The sequence below is a fragment of the Vanellus vanellus genome, assembly GCF_965231255.1.
Source record: "Vanellus vanellus genome assembly, chromosome: 1".
Classification (NCBI taxonomy): domain Eukaryota; kingdom Metazoa; phylum Chordata; class Aves; order Charadriiformes; family Charadriidae; genus Vanellus; species Vanellus vanellus.
The window spans coordinates 153,548,795-153,575,334 of NC_138905.1; the positions used below are offsets into that span (position 1 = coordinate 153,548,795).

Consider the following 26,540-nt stretch of genomic DNA (forward strand, 5'->3'; position numbering starts at 1 on the left):
GGCTGTGTGGCCTTAGTCCGACAATTTATTTGTATCTGTTGTAGCTTTGTTTAGGATGCACTGGGAGCTTTAATCATTGCACAGTGCTGGAAGGTCATAGGCACACACTTCATGAATTAAACCTACCTCCAGGAACTCAGTGTTATCCTCTCTTTCTCTGTGCAACGTGAAGGGGATAATTGCCATTAAAACCCTACTACGGTGACTTCAGAAGCATCAGAAGGAAGAGAACGGACCCGCAAGGAGCCGCTCTGCCCTTTCCCCTGCGCCTTGGTGGCCAGGCGGTACGGGTGGTGGAAAGCTGCAGCCCTGCAGGTGTTGCAGCCCATGCGCCCGGACAGAGCGATGCTGCAGAAACCTGCAACGTTTCCCACGGGCGGGTGGTGCTCACCGTGGGAGCTGCAGCTCCGGCACAGGTGAAAACATCAAAGTCATTGGAGTTTTCTTTTGGGAGAGCTGCGCTGGGCCCAGCTTTCCCAGCAGAAGACAGCAAACCCCCTATCTGCTTCTCAGATCCCTCCCCTTGAAGGTTTATGGCTGAGGCTGGCCAATTTTGTCCTAAGATTAGGTTCGTTTCCTAATATAGACAAACCCTGAGGGGATGAGGATTAGCCCATACCACCAGCGAACAATAAAGCACTGCCTTTGACATTTCTCCCATTCCACATGTGAAGAGGAATGGGGTGTTCAGAGATCAAACAACTCAAAAAAAAAAAAACCAACCCAAAAAAGTTTGTTAGCTCCAGCTAACAAGCCTATTCATTTGTAAGCATAATTTGAAACAGAAGGAAAAAAAAAGTCCTGATGTTGATCGTATTACAAAAGGACAAAACTGGCAAGGAAAGAAAATTAGTGATATTACAAAAAATGGGGAGTTAAAATAAAAATAGCTGAAAGAATTATTTCTCACTAATACAAGTGCTCTTGGCATTAGGCTTGTTTGCATTAAGCATTTCAATTAAGCAGGCTGAGTTCTCAGTCTTCACTCTATGGGTATGGACGTGGCCCCCTGGTTACAGCTTCCACAAAGCCAACAGCCTGTTAGTCAATTGTTCCGTCTCATCTCTTTAGTTGTTTTTGAAGTTCTAATGATACAAAAATAAAAATTATCATCTTTTCTGTTTCTAGATGCCATTTGTTCTCTGGTAATTAGAAAATAACTTGTCTACCTACATTTTCCTTTGTTGTTTTTCTTTTTTTTTCTTTTTTTTTTTTTTTTTAATTTTCCTAAGCCATCATTAGTAGGTGTTAGACTTAAAAACTTACACAGGTTGATTACTGCATCTGTTTTCATATATACAACCAGCAACCAGCAAAAAAGGTGAGAGGAAATAAAAGTATTTTGTGCCCATTCAAACTTAGGTATATACACAGTAGAGTAAAAAGAAAACCCTCAATCAATTGCCGAAGTTCTCTAGAACAATAATCCGTGAGTGGAAAAGGATTTGCATATTTGATGTAATTACGTAAATACAACTCAAAATAAATGTTCTTCAGGTTTCTGCAGCGGGGTTTGATTTTGTTTTCCTCTATCATTTTTGAACTGGAATGGCAAATATCAAAGTTTGAACAGAAGAGCAGAGTTAATATACAAACACTGACAGAGAATTGCAGCTGCTGAAAGACAAAATCTCTTCCAGCAGTAACTGTACCTCTCTGTTAGAGACGCTGCATGTAGGTTTAAATCTTCTGTCTTTTGCATATACTTTTGCATTGGGTAAAAGAAAAAAACCACAACGAAAACACTCAACGTAGTCAGAGGCCTCGAGTAACTCCAATTCCAGAGGTGTCGACAGAAAATCCAGCACCATTAACTGTGGGAAGCCACATCTTAAAGTGGTTTGGTGCTCATTACCTTCATTCTTTGATTTGCATAGGAAACCTGCCTCCCCTACTTTTTGCAGTGCTGCCATTTATCACAGAAGTATCATATCCCAATTTACTGTCAGCAAGGGTCACTGATCTGCTCATGATCTGCTTCACGCACAGCTGAAGTTCTCACATCTTTGATGTTTTGGCATTGTGCTCCCCTGTGCTTAGCAGACCAGTCCTGAGGGTCCTACACAGGAGACTTGAGGGACCTGCACGCTGAGACCCCAGAAGTCTCCCATAGGTGTTTCACAGTGCACAAGACATGAAGAATTGCAGTCTTTACAACGATGTTTACCCTTTTCTCCATAAGAAAAACCTTTGCTGCTATACAATACACATCCTTATGCTTATATATGCACAGCCCCTTCCCCCGTACGTGCCCATTGCCCACAAGCTGCCCCTGAAGCCTGATGTTCCTCCCAGACTGCTCCCACCCTTCAGTCCAGAGAGGCAGTTTCACCACCAGTAACCTGATGGTACCTTTGCCTCAATTAAATCTCTGACCTCTGTGAAATGTCTCCCTCTCCTCCCCCTCTTTTCCATGTTATTTTGTGCTATTTATGTCTCAAGTCGCTTGAGAGGAAAAAAAAAAAAGGTGACACAGACCCATCAGGGAATTTCTTTCTCACTTCCAGTCCTTTTTACACTAATCTTTCCAGATGCTGGGACATGGGGCGCTCATCTTGTTTCCTGAGCCATTTCAAGGTTTATTGACTGTGTAGGAGATGAAAGTTGCGCGGCAGGCTCCTGGCGTTGAAAGCTATTTGTTTACCCTTTGATCAAACCCGAATACTTTTCTGCCAGACATAATGTATCGTCAGGCAAATTCCCTGCCCAGGTTTCCCCGCAGCAGCACACAGCCGCTGCTTCGCTCTCCTTCTGGCCCTCCATAACACGCAGGCCTGGCGCTTCCCCAGCAAGGTATTTTTCCAGCTAAGGAGAGCACCGCTGTCCTCCAACCCTGTCTCAAACCTAATGAAGGCCTGAAATGGTATTTCTCTGCCCTCATTTTTCTGTCTAGGAGTGTAAAGCCAGAACTTGTCACCCAGCAGTTTCCTATTTTTGAGTAATTTGCCACCTTGGTCTCCCTGCGACCCATTGGGTCACCGTTCTCCAGTAGGGTGTTGTGTGCAGGACCATTTGGAGAAAAGGCAGCTCTAGGGGAGAGGCGCCCTGGCAAAGTTGAGGCTCCTGAACACTGTTCAATGTTATTTTGAAGTCTCAAGAAAAGGAAGGGAAGATGCCTGGGACCGCTTGGGGTTCTCTAAGGCCTTCTGGGTCCTCCACCATGGCAGCCAGAGCGGGTGAGCAGTGAACACCATTGCGCAGATGCTGGTTCTGCACAGAGGAACCATTCTTACCAAAGAACTGATATTCATAGTATAGATTCATATCTATACTATTCATACTATAGATTCATATTATCCTTCATGTGACAGAAACTGCATGCACACATGAAGGGTGTGTGCTCCGAATTTGGAATTTGCAAACCTCAAAAAATTATGCAGTTGCGCTACACTGGCATGACACCTTTTCTTTGCTCTGACTGCTACAATCTGATGGCAGTGAAACATGGGAGGGATGAAGAGGACTTATTTTTGATCATTTGCTAATACCAAATTTTATGCTGCCTGCCACAACAACAGTGAGCCTTTCAAGAGGTTCCTGCAGCAAGGCTGATTTTCCATCCGGAGTACAAATTATTGCCTATGAATTAAAGAGCTGCCATCCCAAACAGGGTCCAGAGGTTTAGATGTCATAAACCAAATTACCTGAGGTCAGTGATTTGAGGGATTTGGATTTTAAGAAGCTTTCCCACTTTTGAACACTTGTAATCAAATGGTTGGTTTCATGGACTTCATTGAAACGGTAATGTTTACTCTTTCTAGGACTAATGTTTTCTCCTACCTTAGTACCCAATTTGTCGGTTTATGCATCTGCCTAAATTCCTCCCAATGATAATATATATTTATTCTTGTGTTTGTCAAGTTAAAAATTGTATGTGGTTAATCAGTTGTGCGATTCATACTTTCCTCACAGAACTAAGGACATTGTATATAGTATCTGCCAGATACCCTATAAAAGACAAAGATTTGTTTTTTAAATTGAGTAATAGCCGTAAGATCTTCTGGTATTTCCTTGCCAAACCAGTAAGCTACAACATGTTTGATGCTACTAAAATCCCATTTCAGCATGTGTTTGAGACAGACCGTCAGAGCTGAGGAAGCGATTCATTTCTGGCTATCGGCTAGCAGCAGCCATGGTTGTATTCCCATCAACGGGGCAGCCAGCCTGCACGTGCGTGCAGGAGAAGATGTGTCCGCATCCTTTAACCAGACAATCTCATCTCCCACCGAGACTCCTAACCTCATGTTTTCACTTATCTCTCCACCTTCTTCCCCCATCCCACGTTCGGGTCCTCCCTAGCACCCTTACCTCACCTCCTCCTACAGACCTCACCCACAAGGTCCTACAGACCTCATCTCACCAGAACCACGCTCACCCTGCCCTCGCCCACTCCCACCGTCGCAGGCAGAGGTGCAGGTCTCGGCACCGGGTGGGTTTCTGCAGCCGAGCGGGGTGAGCGGCTGTAGAGCGGATCAGCCACTTTGCATGCAGACAGTTCAGGGAGATGCCCAGATTGTTACTGCTCACCAGGAGCTGTGTGAGGTGGTAATTATCCCCTGGCTCATCTGGGCTCCTGCACTTTAGGAAAGGCGGTAGCTCTTAATGCCCTATCCTCCTTTGAAGTGGCTCGCAGAGCACCAACAATACACAGTTCAGCAGCATCTGAACTAAGTAATTGCTATTTATGTACGCAAATAAATGCTCAGGGACTCTTGTGTCAACCTCTGCTTTCAAATCAAGCAGGCAAAATGTTGCAATTCTTTTTCATGATAAAGACTTAAAAGAACAGAACATGGACAGGATTTTGGTTTCGGATCAGGTTTCTCTGGGGGACTGCCCATTTTGGCTGTTTTTTTCTTTTTTAAAAAGTTTTTTCTCCTTATCTGCTCCAGATTCTCTGAGGGGGTGTCAAAGTAATTTGTTCATTTGGAGAGAACCTCATTTTTCCTTTTTCTCACGTTCTTTACCCCCTAAAGGAGAAAGCATATGGAGCATAAAGGAGAAAGGATATGAAAAGGTGTGATGCACCTTTATTAGAATCTAGAAAATTGCCCATGTTTGCTTCATAGCTGAACTGAAACTGAATTAAAAAAATACACAGCTCTGTGACTTCCTGTACCTACTGGTTAAGGAACCATAATAAGTCCTGTATGGGATGTCTTAACAGATGAAAACTGGAGCAGAACTGAACAATAGCAGGTCCTAAAATCAAATGTTCTGATCTCTCCCCAAATGTTCAGCATTTGCTCCCTTTGTTGGCAAGGTTAGTTGGAAGCAGAAGTTGCTTTACTGGAGACGGCCTTATTGTTTGAACATAATAATCATTGCTGAAGGACTTCATATTGAGCTTCCAGATGATTCCTAGTCAAAACCAGATGAAATGCATAGAAATCACAGAACACTTACATTCCTTGGTGTTAGGAGGCGCCAACAAGCATGAGTAGCAAACCATCCCATATATGTTTCGAGGTCTGTTTTCCAGCATGTAGTAACTGAAATGAAGGGCAAGACGAGGCAAAACAGTGTAAATTAATATGCTACAACTGAGCATGGTTCAGCAGCAACCAATTATCCTGAGATAAAATCATTTAAAAAAAAACTTTTATAAGCAATTCGATGCAAAGATCATTCTTTTTTTTTTTTTAAACTGCCTGAATAGAGACAGTGTTTCTCTTCTTCCTTTCTTTCTAAAAGACAATTAATCAACCATCAAGTCTACATGACAAGAAGTAGTGTCATTGCCTAAAACAACATTATTCTCCCTGCCGAGTTCAAGCTGCAGTTTACAGCATGCCCTGAAATAAGATTTTTCAAAATAAGGGAACACATTTTTTGAAGGAGTAATCTTTCAGGCTAGACCATCAGTTGCATATGGTTGGCTAATTTTTTTCACAGACTCCATAAGAATAATCTCCTTAATGTCAGAACCAAATCTGAGCCAAATCAGAATAAAAAATACACCACCCTTACAACCTGGATTAGGTTTTACAGAGGTTTGGGTTTGTTTTTTTTTTTTACTTCCTTGCTATATAGTTTATGAGTTAGTTCTTCATAGTGGAATTACAGTGTGAAAGAAAGGTTTTCATGATGTGAACTTCTGGGCTGCTAATAACATTAGTGTCGAAATAAGGTAATTGGTTATGAAAGAACTGGATCCACGGGCAACCTAATGAGGAAATTACATCAAAATCATACACAGCTGATGTTATGGATATGTCCTTACAAATCATTTGAAAATCACTACAAATTTTAATGGAGAAATAAATAAATTCTTAATCCATTCTATGCAGACAGGTACTCAACAAAACAAACACTTTACGCAATGGGGAATCTGTTTTCTGCTCTCACGTACCTTTCTATGCACGTGCAGTATGTTTTATCTGGAAAAAGTATGCATTGTTAGGAAATCACTGCTGAAACTGTCCACCAAAATCAGTCGGTCATTAACGAATGACCCAGCCTACAAATAAGGGTCCATGAAATGGAGTACGCAGAGATGCAAGGATGGGGACGGGGGCTGGAGGTACCTCAGGGAGCAGGTAGGCTGAACACGGTTCCTCCTTTCTCACTGGTTTTAAAAGACTTGCCCTCACTCTTCCCTTTGAATGTCTCTTGTGCCCCATCTGCCACTCTACCCTTCTCTAATGGAGCAAAGCCTCATCTTTCCACTCTTATGGGGGCCTGCGTAATGTTAGCTTGTGAAGCAGTTAATAAATAAGCAGGAAATGACTGCCAAACCACAAAAGAAAAAGAGTGGCAGGCCAAAGATACATATAAATCTATAAAGAAAAATAGAGGACAGTTAGGATCCGCAGTCTAATAGCCACAGTGGTTTAGGAAAGACAAACAGCCCTTCTGACAGTTAATTAAATCAAGCTGGTGGAATATTTCTTGGTTTTCACCACGATGTAGAATGGTGGAGGACGCGTAAAGAAAACTGAAGAGGATGCTCATGGCAACCAACTGTTCACCCATGTGAGTAGGAAGCTCTGCAACTGCAAACACTAATGTTTCACCCCTATGAAGTACTGGCAACAGATTTGTGTTTCTGGCTGCTTTGCAATGCATCAAATGTTAAGGGCAATGTTGGAAATATCTGACCCCCTTACATCAATAACTACAGAGAGAAAGTGGCCCACTAATGAAATAATGAATTTTTATGGTGTTACTCTTCCATTATAAGGTTTATTCTTTTTTCCTTAACACCTGCCAGGCTCAGATTTTGAAGTGTTACAGGAAAAATGCAAGAGTAAATGCTAGACTGGAAAACAGACTTAAGTGTTTTCCTGCTTAACACCATGGTGGTTTATCTCAGGCTAACCTTGGTGGTGTCATGGCACGCTCAGGGACTTTACTGAAAACAGACAACCAGGCTAGAGAGTCCCTTGCCGTGACCCACTGTGACTGCTCCTAGTTGGTTGTGGTCTCAGCCATGCTACAGGAACACCTAATGGATCATCCCATTGAGGGAAATAGTCTGAGTCGCACCTAATTTCTGCATTCCTGGCCTGTCCTGTTTACCATGATGGAAGAGCTTCTGGACAGGAGCAGAGGAGCAGTGCCCCAGAAGGTTAGGTCTAGGTACCTCCAGAGTTCACTGGCAGCTGAACTTTGGTTTTGAGGATCACAGCTTTGGAGCTAAGCCTTTGAATTCCCCCCAGTCACAGTTTTGCAACCTTTTTGTGAACTTGACATATGGTATTATTCCTATTTTATATGGAAGGGAACCTGGACACAGAGAAGCAGTGGATGACCCATGCTCTTGCAACAAAGGTCTCCTTCGTCCCTAAAACTAATCATCAATAACACTGAAAAACACAGAGGGAAAAATATCCAGCACCTATTTTAAGGCAAATGACAGAGAAAGGCATTTGTAGCCACTGGGAAAAGGCTGCCAGCTCAGTGGTGTTTTGTCTAAAACCTTTTGGTCAGAATGTGCCACATGCTCACCTTTTCCTCAGGCTGCTTTACTGAGCTGGTGCAAAACAGCAAAAAGGGATGAGATGCCCCGAAGTACAGATTGCAGCACATGGGCTGTTACCTTGGGAAGGTCTGTGGGGCATTACGGAAGCACAGTCCTCTGAAAACGGAAACCTTAATTTTTTTCCCCCCTCGTTGACACGGGGCCTCTTTGAGGTTTACTGCCCAGGCAAGGGAGCGCTCCGCCAGCAGCCGCTCACCCGGGCACCTGGCTGTCCCTGTGCCATCGGGGGCAGCGAGGAAGGGTGGCCGGTCAGTCGGCGCCGCCACTCGCCAGCTCTCTGCTCTGGGGCAGGGGCTCTGAGGTCCCCTCACCACCACACAGAAGCAACCTCTGGGGTCGTTAAGCCGCACGAGGAGTCAAGGCAGCTTCAGAGCTTCTTTTAGGCCATATTTAATTTCTCTTGAGAATTTCATCTCTTCAAGCTCAGAGTAAGAGGGAGTTTCTCCCTAACCGCTGGCCGTCGCCAAACTATCCCAAAACCCAGGAGTCACAGGCGGAGCAGCACACAGCCAGGCTCCGGCAGGCCGGTTTCTGCTACAGGTTACACCTGTGCAAACACGATGTTTGGAGATTACTCCCCAAGCACCAGCTGTGCAAGCTGATTATTTTCAGCTAGCACCCCGCTCCCACCTGGGTGACCTCATTAGTCCTGACAAAAATTGCAAAACAGCAACTGTGGCCGCTATTTAACTTTCTGGCTCTTTATGATGTATGAGGGGAAGTCGAGAGGGAGCTCTTTTCAAATCACATCATCAGTTTGCTCGGCTGGCAGCTAGACAAGTCCTTCTTTTTATTTGTAAACTGTGAAAATTTCACACAGACTCACTGATATAATAAACCTGGAAGCTTGCAGGGCCTCTTTAACAGGGTTTCCTGCGCTGTAAGTAGCGTGGGTTATATAGCGTCTGCAAAGTGCACAAAAGCCAAATGTCAGTAGGAATTACAGTTCTAAACCAAAGAGGCACACTGGCAGAAACTGGAAAGGTATGTAAGGTGAGGTTGTGTTTTAAAGTATTTACTTACCCTAAAAAAAAAAAAAAAAAAAGGTGAGAAAGCAAATGTACGCTGGGGTTTCAGACTTTAAAAGGTAGCATGGTCAAGAATATATTGCTAACATGTTCGATGTAGCAATTGCTTTCTCACCATTACTACTAGACTTATACTGGGCATAAGAGATGATTAAAAAAATGGACTTAATAAACAGCATCTATTTTAAGCGCCTGTAGCCAGCCCTGGAACTTGTTTTGACTATGAACAGCAGCACACACACCACATTAGCAGCTCTTTAGACCCCTTTCTGTTGGCTAGAAAGGACTCGGAGAGACTAAAATGCCTCAGTAAATCTCACCTAACGGCTATGTTAGCTAATGCTGTCAACTACTGACAAATTTGCCAGCTGATCACACCTGGAGAGGAGATATTTTAAGTTCCTAAACGCTCCCAAGCATGGATCCTACAGGGTATCCAAGGCTTCTTCGTGGAGCTCCTTTGTGGGATGTAGGACTTACAAGGTGGCCCTCTGAAGCCACATCTGGAGGCCAAGCTGGATTTCTTTGAGCACCTAAAATGGCACTGCACACCTGTGCTGGGGTACGCGAGCTGTTCCCTTTCCAATCCTAGTAAGAGGAGAAAATTCAGTTTTTCTAGTCGTTCCAACAGTTGTTTCTTCAGTGAGAGATCAGCAAGATTAATGAGGTCTTCTGGTACACTATTTTCACCAATGCTTTTGAAACATTTAAATATATAATTTTAGCAGAGACTGAAAAACATAATTCACCGGTATTGTACCTACAGTCATCTAGGACATGAAGAGGCCGTCAGAGATTTTGACATTAAAAGAGTATTTTGTTGCGCCTTGGGTAGAGCAAAGGTCCACGGTGAAATCCTTACCCCGGGAGACAAGGGCCACACTCTGCATCATTCTCCTGATCACCAGGTGTCATGACTGTGGCCCGGAAAAACCCCTCGCAGTCTTTGTGCCGCCTGCATATCTGGTAACCTCCTCTGGAAAACTTCTCCGAAGGGCAGGGGATGCAGCCGTAGTCCTCATCCTTGGTGCCATATCCACATGTCTGCAACAACACAAAGTCACTGCGAAGCTGCGCACTGGCTTCTAGCAAAAGGGAATGTTCGAAGTCTGTCCCATTGGCTTTGCGGCATAATGTCATACCAAGGGAAAACAATTTGCTGTTTGTTCCCTTAGTGTCTGTCCTAAAAAGGCCATGGAGGTATATAAGGACCCAACGCGCTGTGTGCTGGAGAGAGAAAAGGGGAACCAGAGCATCGTACTCCTTGAAAGTGGCCCCCCATAGCTATTTGTATCATCTTCCAGCAAGTCATGGAAGTGAATTTCAGCTGCTGCTTAGATTGAAAGTGAACTAAAAATTGAAAAATAGAGAAGAAAATTACAGGGGAAACACGGCTGCAGCAGGGATATCAGCGATCTTGCTTTCATGCTTGAAGAGGCCAGAAGGAACATCACAAAAGGCAATGTTTGTATGAGATTTCGTAACCCCTGAACTCACGTGTCCCAGCTGAACATTACGTTTAGATTAAATAAAACTAAAACCAACTGGTTACTATTCAAACATACTTGTTCAGGACTACCAACTGTGTGAAATTCTTGCAATAGGATGTTTATCCCATTAAAACCAAACAGGATTTCAGTAATTTATTTTTTAATAAGCAACAATTATCTGTTGTAAATCAAATGGTTACTTAGGAACCGTAATTTAAAATGTTGCAGAAGCATCCAAGTTCCTCTAGTGCCAAAATATCTTAGCGGGAGAGCAAAATTAAATTCTCAGTGTGGGGGGCCAGCGAGCACGCCAGACTAACTGATTTATCACACCATGCCGGAACGGCAGCGTCAGATTTTAAATAGTTATTGAGATGAGAACGGACTGGCAGAGACCGTGTGTGAAACTTTTACCTTACGACTTTTACAGTATCACTTTTAACAGGCTGCTCCTGGGACGCGGCGTACCGGTGTGCACACGCACGGCGCCTCGCTCCCACGACACACTCGCAGGCGTGAGCGCTCCTGCTTAAGCATCTCTGCCCTTCCCCAGTTTCTCTCCCAGCCATATATTACCACCACACAACAAAAAAATTGGGTTTTTTGCATTTGGTGCTGATACATATCCCCCTACCAGCAGAGGAAGCTGAAATTACCATGTAAGGCTCTTCGCCTGGCTCGCACTTGGGGCAGTCGTGGCACATGCCGGTGGTCTGGTTGTAGTATTCGTTCTCGCCGCAGTTGGAGTATTCGGCGCTGGCGGAGTACACCAGGGAGACCTGTCACCAGAGAGCATCCCAGAGCACCGTCACTTCCACTGCCTTCGTCCCCCGCGCCTCGCTCCCTGCCCTCGCCCAGCTGCTGTGGCTCAGAAAGCGTCGGGGCCGGCATTGTAGCGGGAAACACCCCTAAAGCTCAGAAACAGAAGTGGTGCCGCTACATGGGATGGAGGCAGGTAGGGTTTTCAGCAACCTGGTCCTGCTAAGAGTTTCTCAGAGCACTAAAGTTCCTGCTTGTTGGCACAGCTGCTCCTCAAAGTATGGCAGGCTGTGATTCCTGACCTAGTCATTCTCATGGTCTCCTGTGCAGCGAACACCTGAGCTTGCACCCTCACCCCTCCCAGCTCTAATGAGCCTTCATATATGTGACTGCAAGGGACAATTATAACAACCTGAGATAATGAGCTGCCTCAGGCCTCAATCATGATAGGGCTGTGCTTCATGTGACACCCAGGCTAATCGGCTCTTCCAGTGCCTCCTGCCTCTGTGCCATCCTGGGTCCTTCTCCTTCCCCCTCCTCCCGAGCAGCCTTAGTCTAAGCAGCACACGCCTCGGTGTTTCATTGAATGGAAACTCATCACTGCATTGGGGTTCAGTCCCTAAGCTGTCTGTAGTTGGGCCATGACTATTCCGAGGTGTTTGCAAAGACCCAAGCGGAACCCGGTTATCTTTGCACACTGGAGAGACCTGTACGCACAGAAATACCTACCACCAGGAAAGGAAACACGTGAGTCCATTTCCGTTCACCCAGGTGAGCCATGCTCTCTTGGTATTTTACCTGGAAAGATAGAATTGGTGATTGTTTACGAACATGAGTAAATATTTGTGCGTGTTGCCAAAATAAGAACAGAAGGGCTCATAAGCAGAACAAAGGTTACACGAGAGCGATGCCCGGAGGTCTAAACAAAGAGAGGGGGAGATGTGCACGTGCGCTCACACACACGCACACACCACACGCCCTTACTGCTCACCTCTTTCCTCTCTTTGAGAGGACGGATGGCACAAGGGAGCCCGGTCCTGCAACCTTTATAAAAATCTGTCAAAGATGAGGAACCCGTTCTGAGCCCCACGCCTCTTGGCTTGCTGAGAAATCCTCCCTCAGAGGAACGGAGGAATGTCTCGACGACTGAATGAAAGAGGGATGGGGACCAGTAGCCTGGCTTGTGTGCGCACCGCTTAGTGCTTCACTCCGCTAGATCAGATTAGTCTAGGAAAGATGTAGATGGAGCAGCCAAAAGCAGAGCCAGGGAGCGAACCCACAGCAAGCGGCGTGGGCAGCCGGCACATCGGGGCTGCACCTTCCTCGCCGGCTCTTAGAAGGTCCACTGAGAAAGCCCAGAGGTGCCTTCAGTTGGAAGCATCGGCTGCTTTTTGTTCTCAATAAGCAAACTGCAGACTTAAGAGGTTAAACTCAAGGAAGAAGCCAAATGTTATATTTGAAGTGCTATTAAAATTGTTGGGGAAAAGAAAGGCTGCAATCTCTGTTGTAAACACACGTGCTAATTTATTTCATTTCTTCAAATGCATAATTTTGAATAAGGCCTGATGTTACATATTCATGTACTGGATTTCTTTCTAAGGAGGAAAAAGAGACAGGAAAAAGAGGCACAAATTGTTTTGTTAGCATGATACAACATATTTAATGCTATTGTTACAGCACATAATATGCCCTAGGGATTTTAGGGCTTCAAATTGCAAATGTTTGAGATACAGTTGCAACACTTTGGTCCCAGCAGATGTAAACTACTCTTTAAATTTTCCAGGTCTGAGACACTGCAAGGCTTTTAGTCTCCCAGAATAGTACAATTACTGCTTTGTACCACATTTGAGCATATAACCTACATGAGAGCAGCGCTCTAGTATTTGAGATAGCCACTAACGTTTACATTTTTAAACACTAAGTAGATTAAGCAAAGATTATATCACTCCAGCATCAAGCTATGAGCTTGCTTTATATGTTCCTTCCAGCAATTGGGCTAGCTGAGACAGGTAACTGGGTGGGTGGGTGGACAACCTGAATTATGAGTATATTTGTTTCTGCAGGAAATTGCACTTTGAAACCTAAAAACAAAAGAGAATCAGAGATAATGTGTCCTAAATCTGGAGGTAAGAGATGGAAAATAGTCATGCAATTGTATAAACTGTCAAACATTTAAGTTGGACAAAGGCTTTGGCTATGACAGTGCTGTTCCTTGGAAAAGTTCCAAGGATATAGTCTTAATGCGTATGTCTGTTAAACTGAATGCTAATTATAAGAGAGCTTGTTAGACTTTAAATATGAATATTACTAAGACTGTGTCACCACCGATACTGCAAAATCATTGTATTTATTGTAAATTCGGTCTGAGGCTGCTCAGGACCAAAACTTTCACTTGGTAAAGCTTGAATCTGTAACTTTACAGTAAAAATATGTCTTACAGTAAAAACATGTCTTACAGTAAAAACATGCTTCAGTTGCTTTCAAGCCACCCAGATGTTTGCTGTTTGAGGTACTTGTATGCAATCATAGCCGGATTTGAAAAATGGAAATGAAGAAGTGTAGCCCATTAACGTACAATGCAATCTTCTCCATACATTTGGCATTTATTTACATAAAATGTTGAAAATGTCAAGTTATACATACATACATAAAATATTTTTCTGTCTCTCAATATAAATATGCATGTGGGGGTATGTTTTGTATGTAAACATAGATTTTTTCCTCCCTGCATTCCATCATTATACACAGCAATATGTCAAGCATATGGGAAATACTTTTTCAGATGGAAAAAGCCAGTTCAAAGTGCTGAATATGGCCAGATTAGAACTCCAGAGGAGGCATTTATCCCAAATTGGAATACCAGAAAGTTAAATTTAATTATTCATCCCCCTATTCAAGCACACTGCCATAAACTAGCAGTGTTATTTTCTGTTGTTGGTTTGTTGGTTTTTGTTTTTTTTTTTTTTTACCTCCTTTGGAGTTAAAACCCCAAATGTTTATTTTTATATTGCAGGAGTGGGGGAAGGCAGATGCAGGATGTTTCTGGCAGTAGGGCCATAGGTAGCTCCTCAGCTGGGATGATACCTGACGGTATTTACCAAGACATGCCAGGTTGCTCTTGGGCTTGCTGTCAATTTTCAGGCATGTTAATTTACACCCGCGCCATATTATCTGTCACACATTAATCCCATCCATGCAACAAGGGATCTTCTAGTGCTAAGATTGCTTTTTTCTCCAGCTGACATCTGTGTAGACATGCAAAGCTTGGGCAGTGAGCCTGCGTCTTCCAAAGAGCATGAAAAAGAATGACCCATTATTATGGCCCGTAATCATTAAAAGCAATTAGTTCTTAATGAGCTAACAAACACTGTGCCTTTCCTTCATATTCTGCCGTGCTTTGACTAAAGCAAACGACCCTCTCCTGTGGGATGGCAGGCAACGGTGGGTGGAAAGGAGCTGAAGGTGGATTTTTGTCCGGACCACGTGATCACTAGTAAGCATTTTGGGGTCTCCGGCAGCTCGTCCGCTGAGCCCTCCACAGATCCCGACTTGTGACTTTGTTTAGGCTGTGTGGGTGTCTCTGGAGAAGAGGTGTAAAACACAGACCCGTGTCTTTGTGCATCAGGTGTGCAACACGCAGCAAGCCTCATCATGACTAGAGGGGGTTGTTAATTACAGCCCTATTTGCCTTTCGGGGCATATTCGTTAATAGCTGTTAAGAATATATACATAAGCTGACAGGAAAAGGAAGACTATTTTCCCAGTGGCAACCACAGCAAGAAATGCTAGAGACTTGCTGTCTCAGCTTCTCTCCTGTAGACTGCGAGGCACAAATTTGGCCTGGGGGAATAGGAAAAGAGACGCCTGGGACCCTATTAATCAAATATTTCTCCTTCCAGACGAAAGGCCTTCCTATATAGTCTTTGCAGCTTCTTACCAAGAACTGCCAGATACAACTAACTAACTAAATAAATAAATAAATCCCCAGGCAGAAAATGCTTAGTTTGTGCTGCCCAAAGGACAAAAAGCATTATTGGTTATAGTCAGCCTTTGAATTTGATAATTTACTGCCACGATAAGGCAGCACTGTCATGATACTTACAGTACTCATGAGTAAATGGAGTAAACGTAGGGAAGGTGCAGACAATGAGGTTGCCCTGGCTGGTGGTCTAAGTTAAAGCTCACAGCTTTTGATGGAAGATCTTTGCCGTTATTTTAATTCTGTGGCTTCAGTATTAACACAAAGCAAAACGTAATTTCCTATCATACACTTTCTGGTTGTAAAAAAAGGTTTGAAAAAAAAGAGGGAAACAAATACGTGGACTGAAGTACAGAAATATGTGCTTTTTACTGTTGTAGAGAGGGTGGTTTTCTTGGTGTCTCTTCAATTCCCTTATTTCATCACTGATGCAGATATACTTCAAGGACACAAAACTTAGAATAGAATCACAGAATTGTTATGGCTGGAAAAGACCTTTAAGATCATCAAGTCCAACCGTTATCTAATTCTACCGGGCCCACTTCTAAATAATGTCCCTGAGCACCATATCTAGATGGCTTTTAAATACATCCAAGGATGATGATTCAACCACTTCCCTGGGCAGCCTCTTCCAGTCTTTGATAACCCTTTCAGTGTAGAAGTTTTTCCTAAGGTCTAACCTAAACCTCCCCTGGTGCAACTTGTTGCCATTTCCTCTTGTCCTATTGTTGGTAACTTGTGAGAAGAGACCAACGCCCACCTCGCTACAACCTCCTTTCAGGTAGTTGTAAAGAGCGATAAGGTCTCCCCTCAGCCTCCTTTTCTTCAGACTAAACAACCCCAGTTCCCTCAGCCGCTCCTCATAAGACTTATTCTCAAGACCTTTCACCAGCTTTGTTGCCCTTGGCTTTGAGAGAGGGAAAGGCACAACCTCTGTGTCAGACAACTTCACCATTTTGATATTTCTATACGGATTTCTTTTCTGGGATTTTCTAAGCAGCAGTTTGGTTAGTAGGTCTGTGGTTACAAATATAATTCCCGAGTAGCCAGCAAATCAGTATCAATCATGAATCCTCATCCAAGACCTCCACTACTAGCAACAACAGGAGGGATTGACAGCAGAATGTGAGACAAAAGGTTTCATATAAATAAACACGGGCAGGTCATATGTACTTCACATGTGCCACCAACAAACCCAGCATTTGCCCCGAGTTCCTGGGGTTTATGAGAGGAACCTCACGAACCGCCTTTTGCACGTTACCACAGTTTTTTGCATGTGCTCAGTAGATAATTCCCGCGTCCTCCTGATGCTGCTAAACCCTTCCTAGCTGTGATAAGCATATAATCCTCACTGCAAGGCCTCACAGGTTTCAGAGTTCAGCCTGGCTCCGGCCTCGTGAAAAAAAGATGTGATCTGAATTTTTCTTTCAGGAGGAAAGGTGGTTCCCTGAGCCCATCACTGAATGACAATGATGGCAGTGCAAGCTCGGGGAGAGAATAAACTTAGCGAACTATAAGCACATGGAAACACAGAGATGATGAAGAAAACTATTTTGTAGCCTTGGTTACAGTTTGTATTGTTGTGAAAAAATACTGCACAGAACAATATTACATTGAAGGACAATGCCAACCACGCTGTTTCCTGTATCTGTTTTTTATCGATTTGACCTTGCAAATACCTTAAGAATTACCTCAGAGAGAGATGTAAAAAGTGTTAAAATGACACAACTCTCTTCTTCCTTTTACCTGAAACATCAAAAGGAAGCAAGAACAGCTCAAGCTACCCGTAAAACTTAAATTGCCTCTGTGATCTGGCAACTCCATCAGAAAAGTAATTCATTGCTCAGGCACAGAAACAAGATTTTTTCCAGTGGGAGCTGCATTGACAAGAGGGGACATAAAAGATTCTTTAATTTGTTAATGGGGGCACCGTGTGCTGATGATGTGGGGCAATCAAGCCTAATGAAGAGATATCCGTCTCTCACAGACTCGCCTATCTGGAAACTACTTCTGGAAGTCCATATTCGAACCTGCTTTCTCACCTTACATAAAGACACACTTTGGCTCTCATGTAGTTGGGCCATCAGCTTTCAGAAAGGGCTTTTGGGAAAAAAAAAAATAAAAAAAGAGGCTACGATGCAGGAAAAAAGCAAGAAAGAAGGAAAGGCTCTTTTCAACACGCTTTGCACGGCCGGCATATGTTCCTGCAGAAACGGGGGCACTAACAAGGTGTGCAGGCTGAGGGGACCATGCATTCTCCCTGCCCGGCCCCAGGGCACCCACATCTGGCTGGCGCCTAGCCAGCAGCCCCCTGGCCCCCTTGCTACCAGCTTTGCCCCCATTCGGCCTCCTCCAGGCTGATGTTGGCCTCATCTGCCAGTAGCATCCCTCCAAAACCCAACCCCACCAGAGCAGGGCTGCAGGAGCAGCACAGCGGTCTCCATCCTCACCCCAAAGTCCTCCCAGGGAACATGGTTCACAGGCAAACCTCCCTCCCTGCCGCCCCAGCAACCCAAGACACTCGGGGAGGTAAGCGGGGAGTGAGTATGGGACAGCTTTTTGGGCAGGAAAATGGTAATTTGTTGATCCCCGCAACCTGCTGTTGCAGCGCATCTGCTTAGGTGATGTTGCTGCTAGAAAGGATGATATTTTGGTGGGGAAGTGAAGCTGCGGGGAAAAGGTACTCATGACCTCCTGCCATGGAGGCTGCTGCAGTGGGTGCTGCTTTATACAAACAAGAAAATACTCATTAGGGCAAAAATGTGAGCAAGGACTTGTACCTCCCCCAGTCAAAAGGCTGCCCTGACCCTTAGGCTAAGTCACATGATCTCTTTTGTTTTGTATAATTAAAAAAAAAAAAAGAAAAAAATTTCTGGGATTTGTTCTGATGCACAATTTAAAAAATAAAAATCAGAAACCTTATATTTGTAATGGAGAAAAAAATTTTTATTTTTTTGGTTGGTCCCTGTAAGGATTTTCCTCAGTGGGAGAGGCTTGCTTTCCATCTCTCCGAAACTAAAATTTTTCTAAGGTGATTCACACGAAGGCTTCCCTGTTATTTTCAGCCCCTCCTAATGTCTGCCGGGAAGTGCCACAACTGACATATTCCTTCTGGTTTGCTTGCTTACTTGTTTGTTTTAGGAGGGCTCAGGCTTTTCTTTTAAGAAATGCTGGCAATGGTGGTGGTGGGAGCCGCGTGGTGAAGGCACGTCGGGGCTGAGCTGTGTTCACCCCTGGAGAGCTCCTGCTCCACTGCCCAGGTGAGCCCATCCCGCTGCCAGCTTGCAGCTGCCAGAGGGCACCCAAGCTTTCCATGGAAATACTTGGAAGATGGATCCTACATCACCATAAAAAAATGCAAATGAGCACACTAGGCTCCCCAGCCTAATAATTCTAAGGCAAGAATTAACGAGCAGCAGTATAGTTGTTCACCATCTACCAGGTTGTCCCAGTGCCACATCAGCTCTGTGCTTTCTCCATCACCACTTCCTTAGAAGTTTCCCCATCTGCCCCTGCCTGAGGGAGAAGAAACTTGGTTTTGGCATTTCGCTTCCAGGGGAGAGGTAAAATTGCTAGTATGGAAACAACTCATTTTAGATTCAGAAGCTCTCCTTAGTTCCTAAGATAACTATTACTTTCCATTCAGAGCAGAAAGTTAAAAGCTTATTAGGAAAACAGAAACCACCAAAGCAACAGTGATGTTTTTCTAACAAGTTTTCCTTTTTACTGGTCTTTATGCTTTCTAGATGACAGATAACCTAATAAGAACAGTCTGAGTCTTGGCTTGCATTATTAAGATTGATAAGGATTTGAGCTCACACTTTGCTTCCGTTTCTCAGGGTCTGATCCTGTGAGCTGCCGAGTACCTTCAAATCTCACAGTATTTGGGAAACAGGATTTTTAGCACTGTGCAGAGACTGAAGTCTTTTTAATACACTAACGGTTGACGGACAGGACAGAGGTGGAGAAATTTGGAAATACTTTACAGGAAGAAACTGAAAATCCTACAATGACCATGAACAGAATTTATTGAAATTGTAAACTGAATAGAAATCCCATGGTGACCATCAATAAATAATGTCTGCTCTTAGCTGTGCGGCACATTTGCATTTGTTAGCTAAAAGCCAGAAAATTGTTAGAGAGGTCAACACACGGTTCTTGTTTTTTTTTTTTTCCACGGTGTACTTAAAAAACCCAAACCATCTGAATTATTGCATCTTACAGGTAGAGCGAACAGCAGCTGGGGTGCTACGGGTGGGGGTTGCAGCAGAGCATGGTGGTATCTTCACCAGGTAAACCTCCCCCGAGCAGGTGACTGCACGGGGAGGATGACATTGGGACAGTCCTGGCCACAAACTTTCTTTCCTTGCACAAGTGCACCAAGCAACCGTGCAGCATCTTCACTGCGTTTGGCAAAAGTCATGAAGTCAGTATTAGGTGGTGGCCATTTATGCTTTGGTACTTGATTTTAGAGTCCCAGAAAAGCCTCTTGTTTGTCAACAGGCCTCTGTCTTGCAGACAAAGGGATACACACGCTGCCAACAAACATTAGTTTTTTTTATTATTCTATTTTTTACATAACTCTGTTTGAAGGGGATTTATTATTTTTGTAAACTAAAGGCTGGCCGCATTTAAATTCGAAACTACATCCCAAGCTGCCTGGGCCACCATTGTTGGGAAGAGCAGGGAGAGGGAGGACGGGGAGGGGAATTTCTCCGCTGGGAACAGGGGCCACACAGCGAGCGGGCACCGTGCCGGGGGGTGCCCAAGCAGAGAGGCGGCCGGGGGGCACAGCATGGGGTGCCCATGGTACCAACCAGGATTTGCCGGCCCCTATGCTCCGACCAGGGGGATGTGGGGTGGTACATGGAAGCAGCCCCCCCCCCCCCATGTAGCCCATCCACCCACCCATCTCGTGGGCGTGAGTCCCCCCAGGCAGACAGCGAGGGGATGGGGCCTAGAGAGGCCAAAACACAGCTTCTGGTCCAACGCCAGGCAGAAAAACGTGCCTGAGCAACCAAATCCTCCGTATCTGTGGGTAGTTGCGAGCTGTGACCTGCTGGGGCTGCCACCGATGCCAACCACCACACATACCGGCGAGAGGAGGAACAACAACCACCTTGGCTAACAGCAGCTGAAGTCACAGTCCACTATACGGACATGCCTACAGAAATTGTGTGTTTACAAGCACACATGTGTACACAAACACATCTATTTAGACCCGCGTGCCCTCAGAGGGACTGACTGTCCCTCACACCTCCATTCAGCCTGGAACTCCCAGATCGTGTCCCACCGGAGGGAGACTTAACGTGCTTAATGTGCCACGTAGGGTTACAATTAGAAGGTAGGTTGCCTCTGCTCTTAGGGAAGGAGGAAGAAATGGCTTTCTCTGTTGGAATACTTTCTCTTTTGAGTCCATAACCATAAAATCTCTTCATAATTTCTCTGAGGCCCTCTTTTTTTTTTTTTTAATGAAGGTGTTTATATTCCAAATTAAGGAGTGCATTAAGCCTAGTGGTACCTTATCTGATAAACCTGTTACCAGGCTATGTCAAGCTGAGCCTTTCAAGGGAGCAAGCTAGTTTGAAAAACTGGTTATCCTCTGGGCTGGAAATGTGCAAGCCAAGAGCTCACAATTAACTTGGGTTAATTACAAAATACCAGAAATGTAATAATGTATTTAAAAATATAACACAGGTGCTAATGACCTTTTTTCTTTTTCCTTCCCCCCCTCCTTTTTCCCCCTCTGCAGGAGCTAACAGCCTGTCACTTCACTCCCAGTTAACACCCCCCACACTCCGCAGGTGTTAACCACCTTTTTCTCTCATGTGGTGAGATTGATTAGCATAGCAAGACTGATCCAAGAGTGACTGCTCCTACTTTGTAGGTAGCATGGCTTTCACTGCTGCTTTTTGGGCCTGCTGAAGGGGCAAGCCCTAAAAGATGTTTATTTTTTCTAGGTCTATCAGCTGGTCTAATAAAAAGACACCACTTCTCTCTCCATGCTTATTCTCCCACCGCCATCACCATCGCACACATCATGAGAACTTTGAGACACCACCACCAGCAGTGCCACGCAAGATGTAAGCTTGTGTGAGCAACCACTTGACCTCCTTCCCATGAAGTAGCGACTTTGTGCCTGTGCAGGTTGCTAGCACCCATCTTGAGAGAAGGGACCAGTGGGGTCCAGGTGGTCCAGGGGACTCTGGGGTCTGCTCGCTGTAGGTAGCTGAGCGAGTGTCCTGCCAGGATAGCTGCCCCAGGGCAGGTGTGGGGCTGCCTCCTGTGGGTCCTGCTGGCCTCTCAGCCTGGATGCCTGCGGCCTGGTAACTGGTGCAACTGGAAAGAGTCGCACACTCTGCTGGCCACCCCGCAATATCTGAGGGTCAGGCTTTGCCACCTGCTGACCTGACAGCAAGCACCCCAGGATGCACAGGCAAAGCGGGGAGCTCAGGCTGGCAAACTAATGCCCTGGAAGGCAAGGCTGTAGGGTGTTAGGACAGTATATATACAGAAACGAAGCTATATTCCTTCTGCTTGTGCTGTGCGAGACGCTGCTTTTCCCACATGCACTACAAAGGTGTTGATGACTACATCCCCCAGTCACCTGGGGCGGGCTGCTGCCTGCTTCTGCTAAGCCTAGTTTACACGTTCTCTTCAAATATATTGTATTTCACATTGGCTTTATATTTCTTCTTCCCCTCCCCCCATTAACTGGTCATTTAGCTGATCCAGATGCCTTTTATAGTGCTACAACCCAAATATGCTGTGAGCAGAAAAAGATATTTTGATTATCTGTATGCACATTTATTGCTTCATCCCATTCCAGTGACACAAGCGCAAGAAAACGTGGAAATGTGGCTTCAGAAGCATTACCCTGTCCTGACACAGAGGTGATGTGATAGAAACGTGGCAGAGCACTGTGGGAAAAATGACAAGAATAATACCAGAAGAGAACTGAAGCAATGGTGAACATCATGGCCTTATGCTCTTGGTTTCTACCACCTAGACATTTAGCTGTGTGCATTTTTTTTAAATTTATATTCATCTAAGGCTGCTGTTTGATAAAAGAGTCTTTGGACATGCCAAAATAGTGCCTGTAACTGTGAACTGAACAACAATTTTTACAATATTCTGTGTTGTTGTAGGAAAAATGAAATGAGGATAAGAAAGGGACCTCTGGGGAGCAAGGACATCCCTAAGAAGTCTGGAAGACAAGGAACCAGTGGGGGAATGAAATGCAGCAGTAAAGAAAATGTTTAAAGTTATCTCCAGTAACATTTAATATACTCAAATAAACATAATCTTTCCTGGTACAAACCAAAAGGTGCACATTTTCCTACTGGATGATGAGGGATGTTGCAGTGGATAAATACAGCTCCTTCCAACTGCTTTAATAGTTATGTGTAACATCTCATCAGCCTTGAGACATTCTGGATTTCGCTATTCTTTAAAAATGAGAAGTCCTTATAACTCCCCTTAGCAGTTCTGAAATGTGAAGTGTCATCCAGAAGCAGCTGAAGACCTTCTGCTCCCTCAGACTGCAGTACTTGCTGAGAAAGGAGGTATTCTGGAACACCATTAGTTTGTACTGCAAAATTACGATTGGATGCGAATTATCATCTCCATAAACCACCTTTGAATAGATTTAAAACTGCCCCACCAATGGTTAATTTAATGTTTTGATTTAATATATATCCCATGAGTGTTTTCTTTAGACACCCTACAGGTGAAGATTTGCAAAGCGCTGTCTCCTATACCAGATCCCAACTCCACTGGGGGGCAGTGCATTAGCACATATATGAATTCTTCACTCACCTTCTTCTGAGAAAGGAAGTTTTTCTGGAGAAATATTTAGCTGTCATGCAAGGTTCTGCTTAATGGAACAAATATACACGGGCAAATAAATACAGCGAATATCTCACCTATGCATGCTGTTAGATTACTGTTAGCTAGCTAAACAACCAACACTAACCTGAGAATGAAATCAAGTCTGAGTACAGAGGTAGTTTAAAGATAAACTATTTATTGGCACCAGGATCAACAGATTCTAAATTAGCTACAAAGCTGCAGGGAATAATGACATGTGAAGTCAGTTTTTTGAGGTTTTTTCTTTTTTTTTTTTTTTTTTTTTTTTTTAATTCTTAGCCCCTCAGGAGATTTGGGATGGTTTGATGTTCATCTGGAGGCTTGTCAAAATTCTATAGAAACTTAATAGCCTGCCAACATGGGTGGTTGCTGCTTGGGGGCATTTCGACATGGCAAAGGTCCTGTCTGTACGCTGCAGACCTGTATCCGTCAAAGGCTGCTTGGAATGACATGAAAACAGGAGTCGTGCGGTGTCAGAACGCCGTGTGCAGGATTGCAGGGGTAATGTATGCACAACCCCGCTCTCCTGGGGTAGCCAAGCTGTGGGAGGAATCCATTTTGCCCCTTAATTATTCTGAGCACCACCTAAGCGTTAAACCCCACAAGGTGCTACCACACCTATATACCAGGGTTCGGGTGGGACAGGGCTCCCTGTTCTCTGGTTAGAAGAGAAATGAAGACTGGAGGGCATCCGGGGAGGCGGGATGAAGGTTGGTGGAAGCAGGAACCAGGGCAGAAGTCTAGGCACAGAGCTGGAGGAGGCATGGAGGGCTAGCATCCAGATTGGGAGCCCTGGGCTGGAGAAAGGGCACCGAGGGTGAGGACAGGAGTGGGGATGTTCCCCACTGGATGACATGACTGGAAGGCAGCAGAGCTGAGCACAGGCTGTGGTTGCCCTTTGGTGGGGCCCCACCTGCTGGTTACTCCACAACAAGCTGTAAGGACAGCTGCCTGGTGGGGTCTGGGGTACATGACTCCAGAAAACAGCATGGGGCCTCCAAGGTTGGAAGCAAACACAACAGAAGCACAGGTTGCTGAGGCTTCAGGAAGCAGAAATGGAACCATCCTATGCTGAGTGGAGGGATGGAGAAGAGGATGAGCCTTAAACTATCCTTGTGAAGAGGTTCAAGCTCCTACTTGAAGGCATGGGAGAAGATTGCTTGACAGAGAGCAGTGATGTCTGCCCCGTGGCAGCACAAAGCAAGCTGCTTGCGCTTCCTCCAGCAAAGCTCTGCAGCGCCGTGCCAAGAGCCTTGGGATGGTGACAAGAATTAGAGTGAAGAATTAGTTGGTAGGACAAAACCTTGGTTACACGCCACCCTGAAGGGAGACATACACATATTCTGGCCTGAACCCAGGAGCTGGATGGCTGAGGGATACGTACAGACAGAGCAGCTACTGTAGGTGAAACACAGAAATTGCACCACAGCAGAGAACGCACTTGAGCAAGTTTCATGCCGGTGTTGTGCCTTTCTGAGCAAAGCCCTCGCCCTGAGCAATGCATGTGGAGGAACTGCTTAGCTGAGAGGAGCCTGTGCTGGCAGATGGACTGGGGAGCTCGGGGAGAGTGCTGCCTGCAACCCATTCCCTGTGCTAGAGTAAACCCTCTCTCACTGGGGCCTTAATTTGCTGTCACTGGGGCCCTCATAGTGTTTTTGCAGTATCATGGCTGTACCCTCTGAGAGGAGATGGGTGCTTTTCTGTGTCTTGTTTCAGGCTGTAGAGAAACGTAAAGTAGATATGCGATACCTGTGCCAGGACTGTACCCGTGTCTGCCGATTTGAGCTAGTACAGGTCACTGCTCTTGTCCCTGTTTGGGTACATTTGAACAGGTTTCGGAGCAGAGCTGGGCAGAAGGGTTAGAGCTATTTAGGATCCCTCTAGGCTAGGAAGAGGCAGAACTTGCTGGAAGTTCATGCTGACTCATCAGTCCCCGGATTTTGGAGCCTGTGGAGGAGGAGGTTCTCACTGTGCTTTGAGGGTTTTGTTTTGTTTTGCTTTGGTTTGGTTTTTTTCAGGGCTGGACATGCCATGAATGGCTTTGTCCGAGAGCCTTGAGGCCAAGAACACAGATTTACCTCACCACAGGTTGGTGGAGCGCATCTGGACTTTATAAGGAAGAGACTTCTGATGCAGGAGGAGGAGGCTAAGGAGGCACTCAAATAAATGGTCTTACTAGGTCCCACTCAGCTGATTGATAAAATATAGTAGGGCCACAGGAAGATGAGGGTTGAAGTTGGATACGTTGGGGTCTGGACAGGGGAGATGGGCTGTTGGGAAGCAGTGCATTAGGTGCCTGACAGAGGAGAAACGCTGTGTGTCTGGTTGGAGGTCTGTCACTCCACTCAGCTTGTGGGCAGAAGAGAAGTGCAAGGCAGAAAGCAGAACTGGCTAAAACTAACTAAGATAATTCTAAGAAGATTTAAAACAATTTGGGGTAATTAATGGATAATTCATGTTTTACAGGATTATAAGAAAGATGAAGAATAGCTTTCAGCTGTAAATTCAAGTGTTTTTTTTTTCACTTTCTTAGCACTTGGGAACTCAGCGTAATTGCAGCAATAAGAGGCTGAAGACTCTCCATGGATTAAACTCGCCTGCAATTCAGATGATACTGCAAACACTTCTTCAGTTCACATGGACCTTTATTGGAAAACTTGGATCATAGGTGCTTACTGGTTTGGATATTGCAACTCCATCTTATGGCCTGCATGCAGCTTGTTACTAAACATGGAAAAAATTATTTCTCCCTATGTTTCATTTCTATCACATCTGACAGCTTTCTAGTTTGTGTCTATGTGCGTGACATTTGTGGCCAAGTATTTTAACATGAAAATTCCTTTTGCAAGGCCAACAAGGATACTTTTCCAATACTTCATCTCCCTATTTTTGAAGGAGTGATTTTGATGAACGTTAGCAGAACAAAGCTTATACTGAAACAAATCTCAGTGCTACATTAAATTAGCCTAATTAAAACAAGATTCTTGCATCTTCTCAGCTGTACTTTCTTTAACAGTCTATGTACCTCCAAGATACACCTAGTATCAAACCCACCAAACTATAAAGCCATTAGATTTTACAGAGAATTATATAGACCTTTGCCAATTCAACCTATCAGTACAGTAAAATGCATCCTGTCAGAAAAAAATGGTGATTCTGAGATCTGTGCTTATTATATACTTATCAGTTATCAAATAATTCACTCATCAAAAAAAAAGGACCAGAAAGGACCTCAAGAAGTTATCTAATCTACCCTTCTGTTTCACACTAAGACAAAATCATTCCCTGCGACCCCAACAAACATTTATCTAGTTGGGTCTTAGGAACCTCCAGTGAAAGAGACTATGCAATTTCCCCTCATCTATTTATGCCAGTGCTTTGCCATTCTTGGTATTTGGCAGCTTCTCCTACTGTCTAATCTACACCTCTCT

At 44.7% G+C, this 26,540-nt stretch overlaps 1 protein-coding gene across 2 annotated transcripts in view; it reads right to left on the reverse strand.

The window, feature by feature from the left end:
• The window catches only part of EDAR (ectodysplasin A receptor), a gene marked incomplete at both ends in the record, with an annotated part of 62,402 nt that overhangs the window by 13,359 nt on the left and 22,503 nt on the right, over positions 1-26,540 (reverse strand). The window contains 4 exons of one of the 2 annotated variants that reach the window (XM_082487658.1): positions 5,407-5,492; positions 9,875-10,056; positions 11,159-11,281; positions 11,991-12,059. In XM_082487658.1, the coding sequence (XP_082343784.1) occupies positions 5,407-5,492; positions 9,875-10,056; positions 11,159-11,281; positions 11,991-12,059 (460 nt within the window). Of the gene's footprint in view, positions 1-5,406; positions 5,493-9,874; positions 10,057-11,158; positions 11,282-11,990; positions 12,060-26,540 lie in introns of those variants that run through there. The other variant, XM_082487659.1, reaches the window with a different exon arrangement.